Source organism: Pithys albifrons, chromosome 2 (genome assembly GCF_047495875.1).
Source record: "Pithys albifrons albifrons isolate INPA30051 chromosome 2, PitAlb_v1, whole genome shotgun sequence".
Taxonomy (NCBI): Eukaryota; Metazoa; Chordata; class Aves; order Passeriformes; family Thamnophilidae; genus Pithys; species Pithys albifrons.
The window spans coordinates 71440575-71468045 of record NC_092459.1 but is presented as its reverse complement, the minus strand read 5'-3'; the positions used below and the strand labels follow the sequence as shown (position 1 = coordinate 71468045).

At 40.8% G+C, this 27471-nt stretch overlaps 1 protein-coding gene across 1 annotated transcript in view; it reads left to right on the top strand.

Moving 5' to 3' along the window:
- Positions 1-26700, top strand: part of RPS6KA2 (ribosomal protein S6 kinase A2) — a 167618-nt gene extending 140918 nt beyond the window's left edge. The window contains exons 15-21 of the mRNA XM_071549435.1: positions 9910-9999; positions 11483-11641; positions 12797-12958; positions 17296-17372; positions 19813-19930; positions 20782-20919; positions 21315-26700. Coding sequence (XP_071405536.1) covers positions 9910-9999; positions 11483-11641; positions 12797-12958; positions 17296-17372; positions 19813-19930; positions 20782-20919; positions 21315-21440 — 870 coding nt within the window. The 3' untranslated portion in view covers positions 21441-26700. The remainder of the gene's footprint in view (positions 1-9909; positions 10000-11482; positions 11642-12796; positions 12959-17295; positions 17373-19812; positions 19931-20781; positions 20920-21314) is intronic.
- Positions 26701-27471: the final 771 nt, after the last annotated feature.

Here is a 27471-nt window from a genome sequence, read left to right as displayed (position 1 = left end):
TTTGAAGGCTTTCTTGCTTTTCCAATTTCAAACAACTTTATCAGAGAGTTTGACTTACACACTGGACAGGGCCACTCTGTACAATTTCACTCACCACAGTAGGAGGCAACATAGCATATTTTATGTGGTGTCCTCAGTTTTTAAGATCGGAGTTTACTGAAATACCTGCAAAACTTCATTGAGTCTCACTTTTCTACTGTTTCGGTTTGAGTGTGTTCAGATAGAGGTTGGACTTGATGGATCCTTATGGGTCCCTTCTACATCAACATATTCTGTGACTTCTACCAGATGCTCTCTCCATAGAAATAAGTCAGTTCTCCAAGGAGGCACTCCTTGAATAGACAGAGTCCTATGGCTTCAGAGAGGACAGGCCAATACAGAGTGCTGGCCTCTGCCTGAAGAACTTGGGAGAAGGCAGGACAGAGAGGTAGCAGTGACTTGAGCACTTCTACTAGTAGCCACCTTGCTTCTAGTACTGAGAAGCATTGCTGGTTTTAGGAGTAAATGGAATCAAAGCACTGCTTAAGTCTAACGAAATAATCAGAGAGGACAGATAGAAATACAAAATTGTGTGCAGACTTACCTCTTAATCTCATCTTCGAATCAAATCTTAGATGTGCAGTGGTTGTATATCCTCTCTGGGGTAAGGAATCCTGCAGTCTCCTGTATCTCTCCATATCTCTCCTTGGCATGGCTGAACCTCTGAAGAATGTGAGAATATGGTATTTTTCTCTGCTAACTAGGTCTTTTCTGAGTCCTAGAATCAGGCAGCAGTTTTTCTACAGCTTAATAATATCATGTTTCTCTTAGCTTGCTTGCCAAATACCTAAAGTATTTTGGACAGAATTTGGTTCTTCGTGGCTCTGTTTCTCTTTTGGCACCATTCAAACTGTGTTTCTTGTATTTGTCTTCCATATTGATGTAATAGTTTCCCCCTTTTATAAGTTCTGAATATGATACAGTGGTTTCCAAAGCTTTTTTGTAGAAGGTGGGAGTAGCACAGCAGTTATTTTACAGACTGAAAGCTCATCAGTCTGGACTTGTGCTGAGCAGAGCAGACTAAAACACAGTGCGGAGCTGTTCCCACAAAGCTATTCTACCTACAAAACTGCAGATTTCTCCTTAAAATGAGCTTTTCTATTTCACAGGTCTATTGGAATAAATTTGTTAATGTTTCTGCACTGCTTAGAAAATGTGTACTACCATATAAATGTTCATTAACAAGTACTGCAGTTCCAGCTGACAGCTTAGAATTGCTAAGTCAGCAAACAGTGGCAGCGAGTGGGCATGCTCTGTGTGCAGAAATGTTTAATGTCTCACCTGCATGGCTTGATCTGATGGGCAGTCCTTATTTCAGAAAACTATTGCTAATTAGACCTGTTTCTTTTAATATTCGGTTCACTGTTTTTATGAAAGTTTCAAGCATGAATGGAGGGAATGAATTTCTGGAGCTAATCAAAACTAATAGCACAGAAAATAGTCCCTTAGAAACTATTAGGCTTGGAAAAGTTCTCCTTGGAGACATCTTAAATGTAAAATTATACCATGTCTTTTTAAATAATATTAGCCTTTCTGCAATGATTTTCATCCAGCTTGAGTAATTTGACATCAAAAAAGGAACCAAATTAAAACAGCTGCTTGGCATGAATAGGGCTTAATTTTAGAAGGAAATATTACTGAAATGGAAACTTGTACATTTTCCAGCAGTACAGAACTGCAGAACTCTGTTTCTGTGACACTTTCATTGGAATTAATATTGTAGATGAAACTGTTAGGTTAAAATCTCTCTATGCTGTCACATCTCCTTTCTGCAGAAGAGATGCAAATCCCACCTATAGTCAGTTCCATAGGTTGTGCTCTGAATTTTCAAATACATCATAGTGTAGACATAATGTGTAAAGGGATACAAGATTAATTTTCCCTTTGCACATCCCTTTCTTCCCAGAAAAGGATTTTTACAGGGAGTATCACATCATACTATGTAATGAATCTGTTCTTAAAGGTGATTAACCCATGCTTACACTCCAAACAGACTAGAGGAAAACCTTCAAAGTATGTAATAGAAAATAAAACAGCTTTAAAAAGCATAAAAAACTCTCTTCCTTTTCCATGCTTCTTTCCCAAAGCCATTAAAAATTATCAGGTGCTGGTCAAAAGGAGTTTTACATCATCCTCCTGCCTAAAGACGCTGACAGCCTCAGCTGTGGTCATTCCAGGTAGTGCAAGGACCAGGTGTCTGCCATGTCCTTCTGCTGGACTTTCTGATGCTGCAGTTGGAGCAGCAGTTTGGGACTGTACCAGTAGCTCGGCTGCCTCAGTTTACACCCATGTAGCTCAGTTTCCACTTTCAGGAAAGGTCACTTGGGGCAGATGAAAACAAGGCAGATGCTGAGCCCATGTGGGACTGAGGGAAGAAGAGCTGTGCCTTATGCTTCTGCACCATGATCCACTAAAACTCCTCAGTCAAAGCCCCCAACCTACCCTGCACTGATACTACAAGATGTACCTTTAACACTTCCCAGTATTTGTGAATTTTGTTGTGGAATAAATCTACCAAAATAAAATGGAAAAGTTTTCTGCAGTCCATGGTAGTGGCGAACACCATGATGTTAAGAGTTAAACCACCATGCCAGAACTAGGTACATTCAGATTCACCAAGAAGGGAGATGGCTACCATCACCCATTTCAATTGATGTGATTAGACAGAACTGTTCAGTTCTGTATCACTGAAAGGAAAAAAAAAACAGGTCAGAGCCAAGCAAATGTTTTAATAGTCTTATTTGTTCATTAAAGATGCACAAAGTCCTTTCTCTCCAGCACAGAAGACCCAAAACCAGACAGCAGGTTTTTTTTGCTGCTAGCTCCAGCTTAGCCCATCCTTTCTCCTCAGGCTCATATCACTGCTTTTCCAGTCAGTGCATCTCATGTTTCTTTTCTGTCTTCTTTCTCACACTCATTTGCTTTTCTCTCACCTTTTCTTTTGAGCTGTTCATTTTCCAGACAGCAAAGGCAGTTAAACTGCCTTGTCCTACCTCTTGCTTCTTCAAATCTGATGACTGTAGTGATAGAGAATTCCATGTGAAGTTCTCCATTCTCCTCCTGCACAGTCACTCAGGTTAATTTCAGTATTTGAAAAGGCAATTTGTATTTAGAGGGCTGGTTCTATGAAAGTGGATTAGGAAGTCCTCACACATTCCATTTCTTTGGCAGGGTTGTAAAGGCTGCAAGTCCCAGATGGTGGGTGGTATCGAAGAGCTGAGGACTTTAACATTTGCTAATAGAATAACTAGATCCAGAAGAAGAAATTTATCTACACAATTGGAAGCATGCAAATACCTTCACAAAACTGCAACAAGGAAATATAAATACATACTGTCTATGTAGTTGCTGTGCCAATTTCAGCAAGGCTTTACTCACACTGAATTTTATTGGTACTCTCTTTTATACTCCTCAGTCCATTCTGGCAAGGCTGAAGTCTTTGAAAACCTTATAGTAGGAGAACTAGGTGATTTTTTCCCTTGCAGAAGGACTTCTAAAAACTGGTCAGATGCATTAATTAGGATTTTGGAAATATTCTCTCCTGATCATTTCATTCTTGATAGAGAAGGATTACATTATTGTCCTCTAAAATAACTTGACTCATTCTGAAATATCATGAGGTTCTTATCCTAAATCCCACTAAAGAAAACACACTTTTTTGTTTCAGTTAGTCACACAAAGAGTGTGATAGTAGAAGAAAAAAGAAGTCCCCTATTAGAACAAAGGACACTATTGATTGTGCTGCACCCTTTTACTCTGGAATTGTTTCATACACTCTTTGACACAAATGAGTTTCTAAGCAACCCCTGGGTGTCCAATACATAGAGAAAAGTCTGTTTGTTTTGTGTCTCAGTTTCTTTCTTTTCTGAAGGGCAATAGAAGACTCTTGTGCTTCATATTTCTTCTCTGCCAAATTACAATAGAGCTAATGTTATTTATACATTATGATGGTTTTCTGAGCTGGTCTTCACCATACATCTACAGAGAGAAATAGAAAAATAGCATCAGCACATAGGACTCAGAATCCCAGGACTAGTAGCTGAGAAGATCTTCCTTTAATTCTGTAATGGGAAGTGTTTATGTATACATTTTAGTAGAGTTCAAATCAGAATTAAGTTTCTAAACAAAACACATCATTCCTTGCACAGGAAAAGCTGTAGGAGGTTCATGAGCTTTTAAAAGAGAGAAACAGAGAAGAGTCTGTCTTCACGCAAAACACAGTGTCTCAGAGGAAACAGAGACTAAAGTGGCAAACACTGTTTTTTACCACAAGAAATTTTTAGAAGTTCCATAGTTCTGCTCAGCTTTCAATCAGGGTTTAAGAGTGTTATTTCCTATCTAAAATTCAGACAGATATAATTTAGCTTGTCATCATTCAGCAATAGATCTTGAGAGTTAGATAGCAAAAAAATTGATTGATTAATAATAATATGAATTCTGAACAAGAGCAGACAATGCCACAAGTTGTGGCAATGTGTCTGATGTAGGAAGTCTAATGAGGCTACAGCATTTCCTGTACCTAAATTTGTAACATTAAATGCCTTTTTTTTTCTTTCTAAAGTTGCCTCTTCCAGTATATAGGTAGGAAATAATCCAGAACCTTTGGTCCTCATTACAGCAGAGTACCCAACCACAGGCTGGGCTTGAAAAGACAATCTGAAAGCGCATCAGAGATGTGATCTTAAAATGACTTTGAGGACCATACCTAACTGCTACGTTGGTTGAATGTGAAATGCCACATATATTGTTGTCTAGCCTACACAATCTGCAATGGTTGATTTAGTGGACAAAGCTAAAACCTCTCTATATGCAGAGGTGGACTGACAATAGAGATGATCTTTAAATGTGTAGATGTGGCAGTTGTGGACATGTTTTAGTGGTGGACTTGGCAAGTGCTAGCTTAATGGTTGGACTTGGTGTTCTTAGAGATCTTTCCCAGCTTGAATGATTCTATGGCTTTCTAAATAAGAAGACCAGGAGAATAAGGTATCACAGTGGAGCCATGGGCCATATTTAAGGAATTGCTGTGGCCATTGCAACATACAAATAAAGAAACTGTGCATAGTGCAGCCAGTCTGAGCTGCTAAGACATTTCTGCTAAAATATCAGCTGACTCCTCTTCTGCTGCTTTATCAGTCATGGGCCAAATATAAGTTAAAGGCACACTGAAAAGAGGCACTGTCAGGGTGACAATCTCTTGCTGTAGAGGTAAAAAATGGTTCTGATCTCTCCAACCAGAGTGACCAGGAACTGAGCATGCATATTTAGTGTTATTGTCTTGCAGTTTGTATTTATATTGCATAATGTGAATTAGAAGCATTACATGTCATCTATTGCTTTTGCTACTAAATCAGGAGCAGACTGCTTCAGGTTATATTGGTTTTAGTTTTGTGTCAATAGCTGAGACTATTTTTGGTTGGGATTTTTTTTTTAGGCCATATATATGCATATATAGTCCTGCATTGTTAATAGTTCCTTAAAATTTTACACAGCTCTGGATATTTCACAGGAAACTACAACAGAAAAGGAATCTGGAATATATTGCTTACTACAGTGGCATAGCGCTAAGTACTTCACACAGTGATAATAATACTTGCCGCAGTAGATTCTGCTGGTTTATATAAGACAGGCAGATGCACACAGGAGCACATGTGAGTAACTCCATTAACTTGACAAGAGCTATATTAGTTTAGCCAAGGAAGTGGCCCTGAGGATCGACCCCTTTCACCTGCCAAGGTGCCCTTAAAAAACAGGTATATGGCCCTGGACTCGGACTGTCTGTTGGAGGACAGTCAGAAGGAGGATCTGTCTACAAGGTCTTCTGGTTACCCCCAGTCTACCGGACGGGTTACAACTACAAGTAAGAGGAGAAAGAGAGGGGTTGTTGTAATCAGTGACTCCCTTCTGAGAGGAACTGAGGGCCCTATATGTCGGCCAGACCCATCCTACAGGGAAGTTTGCTGCCTTCCCGGGGCCAGGGTGAGGGATATTACCAAAAGACTTCCTAAGCTTATCCAACCCTCAGACTATTACCCGCTGTTGGTTGTCCAGGTTGGAAGTGATGACATTAATAAACGGAGTACCAGAGTAATTAAAAAAGATTTCAAGGCACTGACCCGATCTCTTCATGGGACAGGAGCACAGGTAATAATTGCCTCAGTTCCTGTGCTAGCCGGGATGAATGAGGAGAGGTTTAGGAAAGCCCAGCTTACCAATAGGTGGCTTAGGGGATGGTGCTATCATCAAAATTTTGGGTTTTTTGTTCATGGGGCAAACTCCGTGTTGCCCAGTCTCGTCAAAGCAGATGAGCTTCATTTATCTAGGAAGGGCAAAAGGACTGTAGCCCATAAGTTGGCAGGGTTGGTTAGGAGGGCTTTAAACTAGGTTTGAAGGGGGAAGGGACGGCAACTGGGCTCTCCAGAGATAGGCCTAAGGGCATAGAGCCCGAGTTGAGAATGAAATCAATGGCCCAGCTGAAGTGCATGTACACCAATGCACACAGTATGGGAAACAAACAAGAGGAGCTGGAAGCCATAGTGCAGCAGGAAAACTATGACATAGTTGCTGTCACAGAAATGTGGTGGGATGAGTCACATGACTGGAGTGCTGCTATGGGGGGGTACAAGCTCTTCAGAAAGGACAGGCAGGGAAGGAGAGGTGGAGGGGTGGCTTTATATGTTAGAGAGTCTCTTGACTCTGTTGAAGTTGAGGTCAGCAGTGACAAGGTTGAGTGCCTGTGGGCCAGAATCAGGGGCAAGGCCAACAAGGCTGACACCCTTGTGGGAGTCTGTTACAGACTGCCCAACCAAGATGATGAAGGAGATGAATTATTCTACAAGCAGCTGGTGGATGTCTCAAAATCTCCAGCCCTTGTTCTTGTGGGTGGCTTTAACCTGCCAGATATCTGCTGGGAGCTTCATACTGCAGAGAAGAGGCAGTCAAGGAGGTTACTGGAGTGCATAGAGGACAATTTCCTTCATCAGCTGGTAAATGAGTCTACCAGGGGTAAGGCCCCGCTAGACCTACTGTTTACAAACAGAGAGGGGCTGGTAGATGATGTAGTGGTTGGAGGCCGCCTGGGGCATAGTGACCATGAAATAATAGAATTTTCAGTCCTCAGGGATGTAAGGAGAGCCACCATTAAAACCTCTACTTTGGACTTCCAGAGAGCAGATTTTGGCCTATTCAAAAAACTGATTCAGAGCATAGCCTGGGAAACAACCCTTAAAGGCAAGGGGGTCCAGGAGGGATGGACATGTTTTAAGAAGGAAATTTTGAGTGCACAGCAACAGGCTGTCCCAGTGTGCCGAAAGGCCAGCCGGAGGGGAAGACGGCCAGCTTGGTTAAATAGGGAGATTCTGCAAGAAATCAGGGATAAAAAGAAAGTTTACAGACTATGGGAAAAAGGGCTGGCTACTTATGAAGAATTTACAGATAGAGTTAGGTCATGCAGGAAAAAATTAGGGAAAGAAAAGTGGAATTTGAAGTAAATTTGGCTATTTCAGTTAGGGACAACAAAAAGTTCTTTTATAAATACATTAATAACAAAAGGAGGGGCAAGGAAAACCTCCATTCTCTGGAGGGAAACATAGTTAAGGAAGATGAGGAGAAGGCTGAGGTACTTAGCACCTACTTTGCCTCAGTTTTCACCAGTAAGACAGTGGCCCTCAAGACAACTGGGCTCTGGAGCTGGTAGACAGGGAGAGGGAGCTGAATAGCCCTCCTGTATTCCAGGAGGAAATAGTTACTGACTTACTGAGCCAGCTGGATCCTAACAAGTCTATGGGACCAGATGGGATCCATCCCAGGGTGATGAGGGAGCTGGCAGAAGAGCTTGTCAAACAACTCTCCATCATCTTCCAACAGTCCTGGCTCTCTGGGGAGGTCCCAGATTATTGGAGGTTGGCGAATGTCACCCCAATCCACACAAAGGGCTGCAAGCAGGACCCTGGCAACTACAGGCCTGTCAGCCTGACCTCCGTGCCTGGCAGGGTTATGGAGCAGTTCATCCTGAGTGCAATCACACAGCACCTTCAGGGTGGACAAGGGATTAGACCCAGCCAGCATGGGTTTAGGAGAGGCAGGTCCTGTCTGACCAACCTGATCTCTTTCTACGATCAGGTGACCCACCTGGTGGATGAGGGGAAGGCTGTGGATGTGGTCTATCAGGACTTCAGCAAGGCCTTTGACACTGTCTCCCATAATATACTCCTGGAAAAGCTGGTAGCCCATGGCTTGGACAAGTGTACCCTCTCCTGGATTAAGAGCTGGCTGGAGGGTTGGGCCCAGAGAGTGCTGGTGAACAGAGCTGCATCCAGCTGGCAGCCAGTCACCAGTGGTGTTCCCCAGGGGTCTGTATTGGGTCCAGTCCTGTTTAACATCTTTATTGATGATTTAGATGAGGGGATTGAGTCCATCATCAGCAAATTTGCTGATGATACCAAGCTGGGAGGGAGTGTCGACCTGCTGGAAGGCAGGAGGGCTCTGCAGAGGGATCTGGATAGACTTGAGAGATGGGCTGATTCCAATGGGATGAAGTTCAATAAGGCCAAGTGCCGGGTCCTGCACTTTGGCCACAACAACCCCCTGCAGTGCTACAGGCTGGGCACAGAGTGGCTGGAGAGCAGCCAGGCAGAAAGGGACCTTTGAGTACTAACTGACAGGAAGCTCAACATGAGCCAACAGTGTGCCCAGGTGGCCAAGAAGGCCAATGGGATCCTGTCCTGTATCAAAAATAGTGTGGCCAGCAGGACCAGAGAAGTGATCCTTCCCCTGCACTCTGCGTTGGTGAGGCCACACCTTGAGTACTGTGTTCAGTTCTGGGCCCCTCAGTTCAGAAAGGATATTGAGGTGCTGGATGGAGCGAGTCCAGAGAAGAGCAGCAAGGCTGGTGAAGGGACTGGAGCACAAGCCCTATGGGGAGGGGCTGAGGGAGCTGGGGTTGTTCAGCCTGGAGAAGAGGAGGCTTAGAGGTGACCTCATCACTGTCTAGAACTACCTGAAGGGAAGTTCTAGCCAGGTGGGGGCTGGTCTTTTCTCCCAGGCACTCAGCAATAGGACAAGGGGGCACGGGCTTAAGCTCTGCCAGGGGAAATTTAAGTTGGATATCAGAAAAAAATTCTTTCCAGAGAGAGTAATCAGCCATTGCAATGGGCTGCCCAGAGAGGTGGTGGATTCACCATCCCTAGAGATTTTTAAATGCAGATTGGACGTGGCACTGAGTGCCATGATCTAGTAAATGGACTAGAGTTGGACCAAGGGTTGGACTCGATGATCTCAGAGGTCTTTTCCAACCCAATCGATTCTATGATTCTGTGAAATGCAATCTCTGGCCACTCTCTTGTTCATTACAACAACATGGCCGAAAGAGCAAAGTGATTACTAATATCTTCAATTCAAATGTCCCCTGACAGTAAATGTCTGTACATTTTCATTTCTGAAAAACACACTTGATAAGTAATTTTTATTAATTTATCAGCAGATACACAAGCATCTGCCAATATTATGATTCTATCTACTTTTTTATGTCAAAGAGGTCATTTTAAAGTTATGATTATTTTAAAACTTCCAATGTTGTTTGGTTTCTAAGTGACACTTCTTGTAACTGCCATTGTTTATAAGTAAATAGAACTGTAGGCATCAGAAAGAGGGCCTATGCCTCCAGAATCGAAACTAATTATTGCTCCGTCTGGCATTTGCAGACTGTCAGCATGGCTCTCATTTGCACGTGGTTTGAGCTGTCCTCTCCTAGAATAATGATTACAAGAAGAATTTTAAATATTCTCTTTTTTTTTGAACTGTAAAAATTGGTTGGTTTGTGCTTAGTGCTGCTAGCTGGGATTTGACTACAGTGTGCTTCCTGTCTTTCAGATAATTGATAAAAGCAAGAGAGACCCCTCTGAAGAAATTGAGATCCTCTTGCGATATGGACAGCATCCAAACATCATTACTCTTAAAGATGTGAGTAGTCTTTAAGCACTTCAGCATTAAATGATTTTCATCTTATGGTCAGGCTCATTTATTCGTCCATGTCTGAAAAATTCTTCAGTTGAAGGTCAGAGCAAAAACCAGACCCACTGAAATAAAGGAAAAAAAAAAACATGACTTAACAGATTACTGGATAGCATTTAGAAAGACTGGTCTGGTTATACATTCTTCAATTACTGTCTAACAGACTATAAATAAACCCAAAGGGTTTTACAACAACAAAATTAATTTCATTTTGCAAGACTTTTTAAAAGATCTCCCTAGTTGGAAGTTTCAGTGCACATTGCTGAACACACACCGTGGTACTGTTGGACAAGGGATGATCATTCATAAGCAGCAGCCATTCCCAAGCAGGCTGTGGTATCTGCTTTGTTGGGCAGAGAAGGGTTCACAACATCGCTAGGATTTCCTCCAATAGTGTTTTAATGCTGGGGAGCACTTACCTTCTACTTAAGCAGCCTGAGAAGACACAAAGGTATTTTTCTTCAGCATGTCATGTGAAAAATAGCCTTCACTATGCTTACATCCAGTAATGATCTTTAGTCAGAGACATTTTAATTATGCTGCCCGCAATCTTTCCTAGGATTGTCCACAGTATGTCAGATTCAGAGTTTACAGAATAAAGTCCTGCTCGTATCTGGGGCCAGTGTGTCATGGTTTAGACCTTAGAGAAGTAGATAAAAATTTTCTAATCCTATGCCCTCAACAAAGTCTCACCTAATTTCTAAGCATTAAAGAGTATCTCAAAATCTGTGCAAACAAAAAAAAAGGTTTTGTATTCTTTTCCAAAAACATTTTGCACTGGTGACTATAATACTGCCTATTATTGCAGTCCAGATAAAGGATTATGACATGGAAATGGCTGTCTTCAATTTAAATGACAAAATGTTTTCTACCCCATGCCCTTGACATTGAAGATAAATATGTGTTGCAGCTGATGTCACCAATGTATTCACCAGAATTGCAAATATAAACTATATATAATATCATTAGATGTAGGTCTTGGCCAACAGTATAATACAGTTCTTTAGTTGATCATGACTCAAAGGGAAATATTGATATTTGAAATGGCAGATGTTACCCTGTAGAAGTGTAAAGAGAGAACACTACTGAGAAGGAGGCTTGGGTGAAAGCCAGCAGACATCTGGGGCTGTGTGAAGTGGTGCTGCTTTTAGCAGCTTGGTCTGCTCTGCTGGCATGATAGCAGATCAAGAAAGCTGCTCGTCTTTGTGGACAAATCAGCAAGCTGCTACAGACACAAGAAAGAAAGTGATGATTAAGTAATTTTATAAAGTTTCCTTTTCTGTTGTTAAGAGTACTAAGCACATTTTCCACACATTAGCTGACATTTTCTTTTTGAAACATCTCACAGAAGCAAGCCAACACTGTGATTAAAGGACCAACTTTTACCAAGTTAATGGGTCCAAAACATATATTTATTCTATTCCTTTTCCAGGTGTACGATGATGGGAAATTCGTATACCTGGTGATGGAGCTGATGCGTGGAGGTGAGCTCCTGGACCGCATTCTTCGGCAGAAGTGTTTCTCTGAGCGAGAGGCCAGCGCTGTGCTGTGCACCATCACCAGGACTGTGGACTACCTGCACTCTCAGGGTGTAAGCATTGCCTTTTTGGCTTAGCTGCATCAACCTTCTTAACATCCAACTTCTAGAAATAGCAAATAGTTGTGATTTTTCTTCTCTGAAATGTAAATATGGGAGATTTTCCCCTAAAAATTCTTTCTCCATATTTATGATTACTTTTGGTTTGTAAAATAGGGTCGTAGGCTTTTTATCCATTTTCCCACTGAGCAGAAGTATATTGAAGTGGTATTTTCATTCCCACATTACAGTGATTTTCAAGTTCATGTACCTTGCTCAAATATCACTTGTTTACTTTTTATCACAGTCATCATTGCATTACCTGATCTTTTAAAAGAATTTCAAATACAGTAGCCGAATCAGCAGGTAGATAGAAAATCAAATGCTCAGCTTTCCAAATGAAGTGGCAGTTTGAACAGCTGATGGGAAAGGCTTCTGACATGCTGTTAAAAGGTGGCTTTTAAAGTCTAAGCTGTCTAAATACAGTAATTTGAAAATATCTCCTTTTCTGCATTTCAGGGACTAGCAGTTTGGATAAATAGTCAAATATTTGCTGCTTTTCCCGTGTCATGGTTAAAACAAGTGCATTTTTTTTCTTCAGCTTCTATGTTTTTATGATAATATTTCAGTCTTGCTATAACAAAGAAAGGCTGACTTCCCACTACTGAAATGCAGCATGTCTGGTAAAACACACAGTTGTGTGAATACTTTTTAAAATCAGAAAAAAAATAATCCCCTCTTTCAGATATGAGCCACTCACATGGACAGCCACAAGAAGACCTTACGCACTTTCCTTGTATTTCTTTATTTTTTCTTCACCTTTTAGCTGAGTATTCCAGGCCGTCATGTTGCAGAAGCCTCTGCCACCAAGATGACTGCACAACAGCCCACTCTGACAACACTCAGGAAAGTTGTGACCTGCTTAAAGCAGCAGCCTCCATCTTAATAAACCAGCAGAGGCTGACAAAGATTTTATTTCTGTTTTTGACAGCCTTAACCTTTTTATTTTTCTCTTTCATTTGTCCAAGGCTTTTAAGTAACATTTTTCCAAAACTCAAATATTTTTGGCATGAGCTCTTGACCTGCCTTGACTAGCAGACCAGAAATGGTAGCCAAGCCTGGATGCTCCCTGATCTCCTCACTTGTTTCTCACTTCTCTTTCTTGTTAAGGTGGTGCACCGAGATCTCAAGCCAAGTAATATCCTCTACATGGATGAGTCAGGAAACCCAGATTCTATCAGGATCTGTGACTTTGGGTTTGCCAAGCAACTGAGAGCTGAGAATGGGCTGCTCATGACTCCCTGCTACACGGCCAATTTTGTTGCCCCTGAGGTAGGATTGCATTTCAAAGCCTTCAGTAATAAATGTGTCCTAGGAAGCTGTCCTTCCTCCTTCTCACCTTTTCCTCACTGCCTTTACAAGAGAAGCAAGGTAGAAACCAGGCTACTGGCACTTGCACAGTCTCTGTTACCATAACTTTCCTATTCGTGGACTTGTCATGGCAGTTGTTTCTCTTCTGACAGAAGCTGGTGTCTGTCTTGGATTGACTTACACAATACTTTGGCTTATTACTGGAATAAATATCTTTTTTTTCTCTAGATGTTTTTGATCAGACTACTTCCCATCTAGTGCACTGCACAGAACAGGATTAAGCTTTAAGAGGGAAATCTTGATGTCAGGAATAAAAACTTCCTGTCAGGTTGCCCAGGGAGATCGTGGAGTCTCCTTCTTGAGATATCCAAAAGTCATTTGGACGTGCCTGAGTAGCATGTTATAGAGGACACTGCTTGAGCAGGGAAGTTGGACTATATGGCCTTCTCAGTGGTCCCTTCCAACCCTTCTATTCCATGATTCTGTGATAAGACTGAAAATAAAAATCCTTCCATGAAATCCTTATCATGCTGAAATCAGTGAGAGTTTTATTGTTGACTTTACTGAGCTAAAGTAACATCTCCCCTCTTGGGCTTTCCTAGTATCAATCCCCCTGTTATGGGAGATGTAGGAATGGGCTGCTTTCTCATTTTCACAGACAGGGAAACAGATGAAGATCAAACAGCTTGTCCCAAGCACAGGGATAGTGTCTGCATCACTGGTGAGTGCTGCTCCTGTCATGTAGGCCTCATGGAGTGGGCTTGGGTAACACAGCAGTTTCAATGGTTTGGACTCTTTGCTGTATTGACCTTTAAGATGTTCATTGCTGCTTCCTTCTGATGAAGGAGCAAGAAGTTAATATCCTGGGTAATTTTCCATTTCTTGGAGTGATGAAAATCAGAAATTTTAGTACTTCAAATGAGTGTCTTCTTCTGTTTGTTATGGTCTATATAAGAAAAACAAAGAGCTATTGTCCTTCAATACTTATCTGTCCTCTTCTATAAAATATCAATGTCTCTCAGTTGGTATCATTCAGCAATCTTTTCCTCGCTGTAAGTGTCCTACACCCAATGTTCATCTGTGTGGTTTGTAACTGGGAAGAGAAAAATGGGATGACCTTTTCATACAAGGTTTTTTCATGATACCAAAAGTTACAGGAGTCACAGCTTTCTGGCATCAGAAAGAGAATTTGTTATATTGAGACCATTACCAGGGCAGTATAAATTCAAAACAGATTTTTTTTTTCAGCAAAGAAATCTTCCGTTATCATGATAGTTGGTTTGTTATTTTATTGCTTAGTTCGTCTTCCATTTTAGAAATGGGAATGGGCTGTTCACAATTTATTGAAGTACATTAAAAAAGTTCCATAGCACCACAGTCATTCAATTTCTAAACTAAAAAATAATCATGTTTGCAAGATTTGAAGAAGTCAGATGCAATGGGCTTAAAATAGGTGTAACTATTTTTCATGATGGGCTATTCTGTATAGCGTCGGTAATCACAAGCATTGCCAGCCCAATGCATTTTCATATCAGATACTTCTGACTGGAACTGAAAGCAGAAATCACTCCCCCAGACATTTGTGATGAGTAAGACAGGTCCTGCTACTGCAGGAGACATTGGAGATTAATTGAAACATCACCAGAACTGGCAGAGAGCTTACATAAAGCCTTAAGTGGTTTTACATTTTACCTGTGATATAATGCTGCCCTCCAGCCTAGACTTGACTTTCATGTTCCCTGTCTGAGCCCCATCTGCCACGTGCTCATGAAGCTAATCAAGGAGACAGAAAGTCAGCTGAGCTGACGACAAAGAGGACAGAAGAAGGAGGCCGTGCTTGCCTACTTGGATCTACCCGTATTTTGGAAACTTTTAATTTGGGAGTTAGATGATAGCAAGAGCAATGAAGGCTACTGAAGAGAAAGACAGACGCTGCCACCTAGTGTATGTCATGCTACATGCAGGAAGTGAAGCGCCATGCTGTTCTACTGATGCAGTAAGATCCTTTTGGATAAAGTAAAAATACTTTTTTTCTGCAGTTTTTCTCCAAAATCGGTGAAGAAGCCTATAAAAATAAAAGGGTGTGGGTGTGTGTGTGTGAATCTGAGCCATTACCAGAACTGAATAAACCCCCGGGTATTATTATGTCCAGAGCACCCATTCTCTCCACAATGCCCTGCCAAGTGTGGCACTAAGAATCAGCTCGTGCCTCTATTTCAGGTCCCACTGAGTTCTCAAGGTGACCCAAACCCCTTCACTGGCAGTAAATCCTTCATCATCCATTACAGCAAGATACCACTGCGTCTTTTGCAAAGTTCCTTCCCTGATTGATTTATTTCTAAAACACATGCCTGTTACTGTTTCATATCATCTCCTGCCTAGATCAAGCACCAGTCTTTTTTGGCCAAGGTTTCCCACACTTTCTCCTGTCAGCTCACTGGTTTCATTTTAACCACAGTTGCACAGATCTGCTGGAGACCTTTTCAAATAGTAGTGATACTAACTGGTAACTCAGTAGATCCTCTTATTATCTGCAGGGTGAAGTTGCTGGTGATAAAAAAGTATTTGCCAACAAAGCTTTCCCTATACACTGGCACAGAGTGAATGTTCCTGTTATCTAGCGGCACTCCTGCAAACTGAATGATAGCACACAGCAACACCTCTCCATCATTTTGGGTTGTGTAACCACTTGCTCAATATCCTGCTCCACTAAGTATCATCACTGCCCTGTTTTTCTGTCACTTACCTTGGACTTGATTGTTCTTGGTTATTGGACGAAAACAGGGATGGAGTGAAAATGTAACTGTTCAAAATGCAGTGAGAATGACCACCAGTGAGATTGAAGCAGAAGCAACTGAGTTTGTCAAATAGCAAAGAAGTTTTTCCCATAAAAACTAACATTAATAGAGCAGGAATGAATGCAGGAACTAAAGAAATAGAAATAATATAACAACCAGAAAGCTTATAGATGGTGTACAGGAGAGAGAGGCACAGAAGCTGGATTTTACCAGCTTTATCAAGAGGAGGAAATGTGGCTTTTTCTCATTTTGTTGTGGTGGTTTTTCTGGTTTGGGTTTGTTTGTTTTTTTTCCAGGTAGCAAATGTTCTCTCAGCAGCATACCTGGCAGATGGTTGCTTTATAACTCATCATTTATAATACCCATCTAGGCAACATTTTATCAAACTGTTTTTCCATAGCAGAGTTTGGTCTCTTCTGTGATAGACTTCAGATTACTTTACTTTAAATAAATCACCCCCCGTGGAATAAGGCTGCAGGTCAAAGAAAGACTTCTTGAATTTGTACATTCCTTTTTCATGTGCTTTGCAAGAAGATGAATCTATTGATCCATCAGAACAGGACAAAACTCTCCTTGTGTGTCAGAACTGAATAAACAGAAGGGTAGTTTACTTTTATGAGCAAGTGGAACATCTGGAGGAGGACTCTGAGCTCAGCTGGAGACTTCACTTTAACTTGGACCTCCACTGATCCAAATATGCATTTCTTCTAGTGTGCACTAGCATAAATAAAATCTAGGCTTTACCCTTACTGCTATAACTTACCATCCTGTATTGATATTGAACCTGTTGGTTCAATATCTCTACTGGTCAGATCTCTTCTGAGTACCATGGGTCTTGTTTTCCCTGTAGGGAAAGGGAACAAGTTTTAGCCTTCTATCTGTGAGGTCCAATCTAAATGTGGCCACTTCTTTTTATGCAGAAGTAAGATAAGAATAAGCCTTTTAGCTTTCCTTGCAGTTGCCATCCATCTTTATTAGCCTGACATTAGATATGCTTTTGTGTGCATCCATTTGCTGTATATCAATCCATACTGAACTCAATTGGAATACTTCTCTCTGTCATTCATCCCTATGATTGTCCCATCCATAGTGTTCTTGGTAACCTTTATGTTAGGAGGGTATGTTTCAAAATATTAATGATCTTTTTTTATTTTGAAACATTTTCAGTCATTGAAATACTGTTCTGTTTTGCTCCATGTTAAATGGTCAGAGAGGTTCATAGGTTCTCCAACAAACTGCAGTCATCTCTCTCATTGTGGAGGAGACAGATGTGCTTGGTTTGAACACTAACCAGCTCATTCTAGACTAGGCTTCACCTTTCTCCACACCACTACTGGACATTTTGATCCCAAGACTGCCACTTGTTCAAGCCAGATCTGTGATTAAGCCCTGGAAATGTCAGCAGATAACAACCACTAATTGGTGCTTTTTGTGGATCAGAAGCTAAAATTTCAGAAATGCAGATTAACCTATTTTCATCTATCCCTTTCCTTCACATAGGTCCTTAAACGCCAAGGTTATGATGCAGCCTGTGACATTTGGAGCTTGGGGATCCTACTCTATACCATGCTGGCAGGGTGAGTGACAAGATTCTCCTAGAACAGCAGACTGCAGTGAACTCAGCACTTCAGCACTAATTAAGCCTGAAAGGAGTCACAGATAGAGCTAGCAAACTGTCTGGCCTTCTTGAAGAAATGTGTTTGGTTGTGTGAAGCAAGAAAATAGATTTCAAGACCTAGAATTAGAATACGTTTTTTCTAGAATGCATAAATGTTAGACAAATTGTTTATGTTTTTAACAGACAGTGCCTGTAAGTATGCACTGAGACCTAGACTTCTAAAGGGTTCACTCACCGCTTAAGCAGTTTTATGTTAAGAGAGGTCCATAGGAGTATGGAGAGCCACATCATGTTCCAACATCCATGGAAGGATGTTAATTCATTCTGTTAGTACATATATTCTCTTCAGCTTCATTATTCTACTGTTACTGTTGTTGAGGTATGAGAGTACCTTAAAAAGCTAAAAAAATCCCCACCCAAACATAGCTTTCAGATGCTATTTGAAAAATATCATTCAGAAAGGGCAGAAAGTAAATGAACAGATCAGCAAGAATTGCAACAGGAAGTAGTAACTTTTGAGAGGTACTTAGCAAAAATATTCTTATCAATGTGTTGGCTGACATTAAATATTGACACAAGAAAATCCAGAGAAAGAGACAGATTGAAATAAGTAGTAAAGGATAGGAATAAGATGTGCTTCTGGAAACACAGTGTGCAAACCCAATCTAGAGTTATCAGGGCCCTGAATTTAATTTCCCCAAGTATGGTATGTGAACATTTATCATACCTAAGTGCAGCTTGAAACATCTTAGTGACCTCTCTAAACTGTTTAATCTTCTTTGTGATCATTCAGCTGGGGCAAGAAGCTTGGATTCATTCTTAGTTTTTATCAGGAAAACAAAGAGTTGGACTCTACCTTTCTGTTATTTGTATCTCTTGCCTCATGGATTATAGAAAAGGTAACAAGAGTGTCTCTCATCTGTTTTATTCCTGAGTAAAATGTGTTCAACCTTAGCTGAAATATATTGTGACTTTTTGGGGAAGTCTCCCAGTCTGCTAGGTTTCAAATAACCTGCTTCTGTTTGACTAATGTTATACATTTGCAGTTATACACAGATGGAATCAGTAAAATAAAATCAACAGTCCGATTTGTTCAGTTGATTATATTCCAAATGCTTCTTTATTAAACATGGGAAAAATCCAAATACATTTGAATCAGAAATACAAATTACAGAACTTAGTGGATATTAAATTTACTGACAGGTGCTTATATCTCACTTTTTCTACACTTACAAGAGAAAATAAGAGTAATACAAACAGTTGAGAAATTCTAACTTTTTAGGTGCCAGCACTGCATTTATGGATGGTCTTGTTCTTCCTCACCAGTGGAGAGTAGTAGGAACTGGCTGTTATTTGCATCTGGGATTTTATTCTCCTCCTCTCATCACTGTGAGCAGAGAAGGCTCAGACAGCCAGGACTAGTGCATAGGCCTGGGATCCTGTAAATGGAACAAGTGACAGACCTCAGTTTTCATCAGTCCTTAACTCATACTGTATCCCTTGTGATAGTTACGGGTTGGAAAAACATTATGTATCTCTCTGGGCTGAACTTCTATGAAGTCTGAAATGTTTTTGAAAATGAGAAAATACATGTGAGGAATTCAAATTGCTACTAGAAACCAGGCGGGGTAGGAAGCTGTGGCCAAACCAACTGTTTAGCAATCTCAAAATCATTCTGGCAAGTTTCCAGAAGAGAAAAGATGGAAAAGTATAAAAATCCCAAATTCTTCTAAACCTACACAGCTTTTCAAAATTGCAGAGTAAAATTTGATCTGGTAAATTTTATTCAGCTGCAAAAAACTTGTCTCTTACCAGTTTTGGAAGACAAAAAGTGTACCCTTTGCAAGTGACACTGATTTTGTAAAGCTTGATGCATCTTACCAGTCATTTCTTACTGTCTGTATCAGGCAGTAGCCTATTGCAGAAAATTTCTTTTGCCCAACAGACTTGAACATTATGGTTAACAAAGCATTACAAAATAGATTAGAAAGGGTTCTTTTTTCTTTTCCCTTTTTTTCTGTTTCAGATTTTTTTTCCTCCTTTATAATTTTTGTCCTTTCTTGCCATTATCAAGGTACTGGTATTGGCAATAAAGCACAGTTAAAACAAGAAGTAAAAACATGTCTACTTTTACAGAAAATATTTAATTCCTAAAAAAATAGAAATAAAATAAAAATTGAAGAAGCAATTAAGGAATCAGTTTTTTCCTCTACAGAACAATATGAGGAACCATCAGCCTTTATATTTTGAATGAAAATGAAGCAGCAATGTCTGTAGTCCATTCTGGAACCAAATTCCTGTTGTAACCAGTGGCAGTTAGTGCTAGAACACAGAAATCTTAAACTTGCAAATTACATTGGAGTTCTCTCTCTCTTTCCTTTTTTTTTTTTTTTTAATAGATTCACTCCTTTTGCAAATGGACCAGATGACACCCCAGAGGAGATTCTGGCCAGGATTGGTAGTGGCAAATATGCTCTTACAGGAGGAAACTGGGATTCAGTATCTGATACTGCAAAGGTCAGTGAACGCTTTCTTAGATTTTCTCTTGATTTAAATAGCGCAGAACTCTTTTTTGGTGCCACTGCACTTTTAAAACAAGTGTAGGTTTGACAGTGCCACAAATGTATGTTCTATACATGAATCACCTTTTTGCTTCTCAAAAGTTAACCAAGAGCATGCAGTTTACAAACTAACATTTTTAATTCCTGTACAGTTCACAGTTTAGGCTGGGCAGGGTAAAGTTAGCAAACTTCCAGTTGCCTGGCATGAGTCAAAAGCTTTGAAGGGATTTAAAGAGATTTCAGTTTTAGCAACCAGTAGTATCCAATGAAAGAACATTGATACATCCCACCACAAAACTGCAAGCAATCCTAATAATATATTAATCTTGCTACCAACACCTATAAGCCTCACAATATATTTTTTTATCAATGTTCTGTTTTGAAATTTAAATGTTCAGATGTTGTAGAACTGACCTAATTGAATTTTAGCTGCCTGAATATATGATTTCTATTCTAAGCCTCTCTTGTAAGCATTCTTTGGGGTCAGTGAGGAGATGCCTCCAGATGGCATCCTCTCTAGGTAGAGTTTATCACTCCTATCAAGTCACCAGTAGTTAACATTCAGTCAATAAGCCAAAACCCTCCACATTATCTTTTGACTGTCTTATCAGCTGAGAGTTGAACATTACACTTGAAAATTTTGAAAATCAAGACCTGACACTTAAAGAATATAAAGCTTATCTAAAGTACATAATTCTGTCCACTGGATATGCTAGATGTGATACTGCCACCAGAAAGACCTTAGTAAAACTTGCACTGCTCTTAATGACTTTTTCCTTTGTACTGTTTTCTTCCTTTTAAACCCAGGACATTGTGTCTAAGATGCTTCATGTAGACCCTCATCAGCGCCTCACAGCAGTCCAAGTCCTAAGACATCCATGGATAGTGAACAGGGAGTACCTATCTCAAAATCAACTCAGCAGACAGGATGTTCACTTGGTGAAGGTACTTCCTACACCCTTGCCTCTTCCTTCCATGCAGAATGACCTGTCATTTGTGTAAATATTCTGGAAAGTGATAGAGGAGTTGGGAAGATTATTTGCCATAGAGGCCAAATTTAATATGGCACTGTATTTATAGAGAAGATTTTTTTCCCATCACCTGCTCAATATTTTTAAATTCAAGCTGCATTGTAATAACCTGATAGCATTCTCTGCACATACTGCTACTCACCACTTTGGATCAGAGACACCCTAGCTGTCTGCCAACCTAAACATTGTTATCATTTCATTGAAATTGTGCATGCAGGACAATTTTTTTAGGAGACTGAATAGGGGAAGGGAAAAGCATCAAAGAACTGAGTGTCAGCCCAATGTTTTATCTTTTTTTCTATTTTACAGGGTGCAATGGCAGCCACTTACTTTGCTTTAAACCGAGCACCTCAGGCACCAAGGCTGGAGCCTGTATTGTCCTCCAATCTGGCTCAGCGGCGAGGCATGAAAAGACTTACCTCTACCAGGTTGTAGCAGTACCCCTAAAAGGCTTCTTTGAAAACCCACAGCTTATTATTTAAGCAATTCATCTTGGCTAGCAGACCTTTTTGGACAACCTGCATATGAAATCACCAGAACTAGCTGAAGCCCATGTAAGGCAAAGTTCTACTTTGCTACATCATTTTTTTTACATTCCAGCCAGAGTCCTAAGTTTGACAACTTCACAAAGATGTGCCAATTTTCCCAGTAGCTGTTTCTTAACTGAGATAAAGCCAATAAAGTAGGTGTGTTCCATCCTTTCCACCCTAGGAAAACTATTTTTGAGTCCTTAAGATGTTCCATGGGAACAGTTTTCATTTTGTTTCTCAAGACAAGCACTTTTTGGTATGAAGAACACAGTTGGATATGAATGATGTTCCAGTATGTGTCATGATGAAGTGACTTGGCTGGTCACCAGTAGACATCTACTGATCTCCACTCACCCCAGGAAGAGTGAAGGCTGCAGAGACATATGAATAATACCTTATTTGAAACAAGTGCTATACAACATGAAGGAGAGAGAGCTGTTGCTGTTGAAAATACCTTCTGAATTTGAGGAATCTTTTGCACTTTGCCCCTGCCTTCTCTGGAAAGAAGCCAGCACCTCTCAAGGAGTGTGTGCCACCAGCCCTGATTTACTCAAATGTCTCTGAAAGCAGAAAACCTCTGAGAAACATGGTCTTCTGAGGAAATTACTGGGTCTTATGAGACTGTGAGCATTCATGTAAAGAAGTGTGAGTAGGAGCCTGTGGATCAGGCGAGAAGAAGGTGTCTGCCCTTTACCAGCAAGCAGATCTGGCAGGAATAGGTGAGGTGACTGGGGAACCAAGCAAGAGGCAGGGAAAGGTGTGGGTAACTTTGAGGAAAGTAGGCAAAAGATCCATGGCAGCATGGTGGAGAGTATTGGCAAAGGCAACTAGCATGCACATGGTTGAGGGGCAAACTGGGGTTCCCTTTCAAAGCAAGGGAATCCCTCATCAGCAACTGGTACAGAAGGGGGTGAGTGACTGGGCTGCCCGGGGCCTGGTGGGTCAGTACAGCTGTCCTCCCACCTGGTCACCCAGTGTGCTCAACTAGAGAAGTTCTGGTGGGCCACAGTGCCACCCTGAAGCAAGTAAGGCCATTTCCAGTCATTGCTCCTTGACCTTCCCTGGCTGTTCACCCAAATCTGCCCCTGCCACCCAACATTTACATGTCCCTGCCAGGCTGTTCTGCTGTAGCAGAGCTAAACTCCCCATGCCATGTGTGTGCAGAGAGTATCCACTTCTGAAGAGTTCAGCTAACTCTGTTACAAGCTTTAATAATAATAAATTATGAGGAGAAACAGGAGGATGCTCTGCTTTTATATTTATATGAATATGTACATGTGTATTTATATACATATAAAACAAGAGTTCTGTACCCTAATACCTGGATTTGCCAGGTCCAGGGAAAGAAAAACTTTTGTTGAAATGGTGTCAGCAAAATGGACCTTTTTTCTGATTTCCTGGTTTCAAAGAAAGTGAGCAAGGTTTGTGGTGCTGGATGTGAACAATTTTTTTATTCTTTTTCTTACCCATCTTGGCTTATGGTTGTCACAACCTGCCCAGGATTCTTCTTTGTACTGCTTTTGTTAATTTTTATTTTCTGAGTGAATTTAGTCACATCAGATGCTTTGTAGGAAAAGCTACTGTGCTATGTTGGCTTTTTTTCTGTTGTGACGGGTCAAAAAAAAGAAAAATGTGAACATGGAGCTTCATATGCTAGACATGGTAATTTTTCCTTGCTGGGTAGTTAGTGCATCTCAGTGCTGAACTGAAATTACCAAATCACTGCCTCAGAGTGTCCAAGGGAACAAGGAGTTTCATTTGCTATAGCAATATGCTTCCTAAAACTAGCTTTGTTTCAATGTTGACTGAAGTTTGGTTTTTTGCATTATTCTATTTTTAAATTTAAATTTATCCTTAATAATTTAAACCACTATTTAATGCTCAGGTTTATGTGCTGTGCACAGAGGATAGCTGCAAAGCAGCTCTCTTTGAAGCTCTTCTGTTTTCTAAAATAAACAATGCTGTGAAACTCCACACAGTGGCTGAATCGGCTGGGATTGATGAGTGCAAACATGCAGGTGTGTGTCTACGGTTATATACACAGCAGCCCTCATTCTCTCCTCTGGCTAAACTGTGCTCAGAATCAGCTTTTTGCTGCCTTTATTATTTTTTGCTTGTTAGAAGTAAAGTCTCACATATTTCAGCTAGCAGCACACTGTGAGAATACCCACAAACAGGGATATCCTGGCTGGTGCAGAATAGCTCTGGCCAAGCCTTGTTTCCCTCAAAGTGACTTCTGTCCTGGAGAAGACAAAGTGGGCACAAAGATGCGAAGCGCAACCTGGAGGGAGGGCTGGATTTTCTGAGGTTCCAGCTGGTATGTGCTGTTTCAACAAAATGTATTTTTAATGGTCAATGTAATTGTATTGTATAAGGGCAGAAAGAGTGTTGTAAAGATTATGTACAGTTTTTGTCTCCCTTTGAGATTTCCTCGTCATCTTTCCTTACTTCAGTTTCCTTTTTCTCACAACCACTGGAAACAATCTAATTCCGTCTTGCTATGCTCAGTCTTAATTCTTTGAGCAATTTTTTCAACTGAATATTATTGGAGGCCAAGCTTCCAGGAGGACGCTCTTCACAAAGATGGATCATCCCCTAAGACATGGATGCCACAGGGTTCCACTGGTCTGCTGAACTTACGCCAGCGCATGCAAGTGCTGACACTAAAAAACAGGCAGATAGTCACTTTCTCTCGACCTCAGCTTCTCACATGTGCTTTCACACCTCCCTTATTCAGGTCATCATGGGGCAAAACAAATGTTTGTGCATCAGAACAAATGGCTGGTGACATCAGGAGGGCAACAGCATCTGTTTTGCCAACTGCGCTGTCAACACTTTGGAGTGACTACAAGTTCAGTGTCACCTCTGTCCTTCCGTTTCTGAGTTATGCAGAGCAGAGCTCAGGTGTGGCTCAGAGTCAGGGTGATAAATGATGGGATGTTTGTACAGCAGCAGGTTACCAGTGCCAAGTGTGTGAACAGAGATGGAGGACAAGTCCAGGCTTCTGAAAATTGGCCATTAGCTCATATGAATGCCCTGTAAACAGAAGGGGTAAGGCCAAATATGGCAATAATGTTGACTCTGTGTATTTTTGTCACCATTGACCTCATAAAGACAACAGAAAAAAATCCAGGGGGTTGTTTTAAAATCAGCCATTTTTGCCCAGGAAATTATTGATTTGGTAGAGTGCTACAGCTTGCAGGATCCCTAGAAAAAGGAAGGCAGTCAAATATTGAAGATGCAGCAGATTACTGTAGCAGAAAATATATCATAGCTTTCACTTGAAAATTATCTTCAGGCAGGTGTTTTGAAGCTCTGTCTTAGGATGAGTGTATCAGGAATGCCAAAGCAACTATTTAGAAGCAAAGTTCTCTGGTTGAACATCTGCAGGTGGCATCTTTAAACAAGAGCCACTTAAGCTCCAGGTTCACATATCTGAATCCTAAAAGACAGGCAAGTAGCATAGGCAGGACAACCACCTCAGATACTCCTTACATTAAAATAAAAAGGCCTAAAATAATGTTAATAAGGTGCTTCAGTACAGTTCATTAAATTAAAAAAAAAAGGGAAAATGTGCAGGCTGGCTTAATTTTCTTTTCTCTTTTGAAGTATGCATAATTTTCCTTTAGAAGTGTGTATTCTTACCTCCTAGCTGAACCTGCTCTTGAAATCCTGTATTGCCCCAATCCATTGCAGCTCAGCTGCTTCTGGTACCTCAGTTCCTGTGTAAATACAGTCCCACATTCCTCCTCCCATGTCTGTCAACCACAGACACAAGCGACAATTGCACACACTCTCCTATTCTGAATGTTGGCAAAAAATGTGAATTTAAACTCAGAAGATAAAGCAAAGCTAAAATAAGGTTCTCATTGTGTAGAGAGCTAAAACTCTCAGTATTTAAGTGAAACATAGTTTAAAATCTGTGCAGAACAAGAATATTACCAAGTAAATAAAGTCACAACAGTTCTTAGAGCCAAATTTCACCTAAAATCTCTTCATAAGTTTTGTGAGCCTAGACCTTGCATTGCCAGTGACAACACATGCATGTGAGCCAGTTAACCAGGCATCTGATCATGCATGTCATCACAAGGCTTGCACATGGAAAGGTTTTGCAGCCCAAAGCTTAGAGTCTAAAAGTAAGAATCTGGTAATTTTCATCATCCTGTATTGTGTAAACCATGATGTTCAGCGTTAAACTGTACAACCACTGCTTCTTGCTTTGGTATATGTAGTTACAGAATCAATTTGTACTCCATTATGTCTCCTAAATGGATTTAATGTGCATAGTTTTCAGAAATGCTGTAGCCTGAAAGGAAAAGGAGGAAAATTAATGCCCTCTTTGATAAAGGAAAATTTTGAATGAAGAGGATGGAAATATGCATTTGAAGTACAGAAAATGAAAATCAGTTGCTAAAAGATTGTTTCTGATTTGCTACTTAGAGCCAAATCTTGCCTCCTTTGCTTCTGTGTTAGTTCCTTAATTCATATGCACCTCCAGTAAATCATAGGGTCCTCTTTCCTGTCATAGCGGTGGAGTCTTGGCCATTAGGTGATTACGTGTGTAAGGGATTTACTTGGATAGTATTAAATGAATTTGACAAAATACGAACCATGATCTAGCACTTTGTTTACAGGCTCCATATTCATGTTTACAAATGATGATTTCTGAGGCTCACGCTTTTTACGTTTCCTGTATGAAAAGGGCAGCCAGTGTACAGATATTTATTGTTTACCAGCGTTTCTGAATAGATTTTTTTTATAGTACATGGTTTTATGAAGTGTAATATTTTTATAGCAGAATGATGATCTTTGGACTTTCTATATTGTTACTTACAGTTGTTTGCAAACAAGCTCTTTGCTCCCTTTTTTCTGTGCACTGTATCCCATGTTGCTGCTACTGTTGCTGGCCTCAGCTGCTGCTGCCCCACTGTGACGTGGGTTGATGGTATTGTGAAACTGTGCAAACTAACTTCAAAGAGCTGTGATTGTGCTGAAGGGCTGGCTGCATGCTGGGTTCCTCCTGGCAGGAGGGGAGCTGTACCCTACTAGAGCAAGAGTTTGCTGTGGATGGCCCCCAAGGAGAAGCCTCAGTGCTCACCTTTGTATTCTGCCATTTTGGCTTGGCATGCCCATCCTTTCCTTTCTTTATAAAGAAATAAAAAAGAAAATAAAAAAAAGGATCCTGCTCATTTTTCCATTATTCCTTTCCAGTCCCCAAGCACTGGCCATATTTGAATGCCATGTGTTTGTCACAGTAAAAGAACAGTTACCTATTCAAATTATATGTAGAGATGTTACCTCTCTGCAGCCTGAACACTCAAACCTCTGCTTTGGAAAGCAACAAGTAAGCCTTTAATCCCTCATCAGTCAGTCTTCACAAGACAAATTAAGGATTTCAGTGCCAGAGAAATGAGTGCTTTCACATAAGCTGCTTAGCATGAATTTCCCTTGCCTCCTTGAGATCTTCCAAGGTACCATTCCTCTGGAAACTGCTGGTCACAGGCAAGCAGCCTGCACAGCCTTTTCTGCTTGTTGAACTTAAGAGTGACAAAAAGCAAAATCAACTGGCATTACCACATCTGAGCTTACACACAGTTACACTGGCATTCACAGATGGATTTTCATCAAACCTGGCAGCATCACAGAATTGGCGAGTCTGGCTCAGGCTCCACACAGGAACAGCATGTCGTACCAGATACTGAGAAACGGCATGTGATTCAGATCCTGACAAACATAACTCAGGAGACTTGGACTTGTATGTTATTCATAGTATTTCTGCTCTGACCACAGGTAGTCTCATGCCTCTGTTCTCCCATCAGTTGCTCCTGTCCTATTCCCCTTTCTTCCTTTCTTTTCTCTGTTCATGAAAGATACAACCCTTCCTTCTCCTTTAATCCCCATGGTCCTTCACCACTGGGACATGCGCATCCCTACCC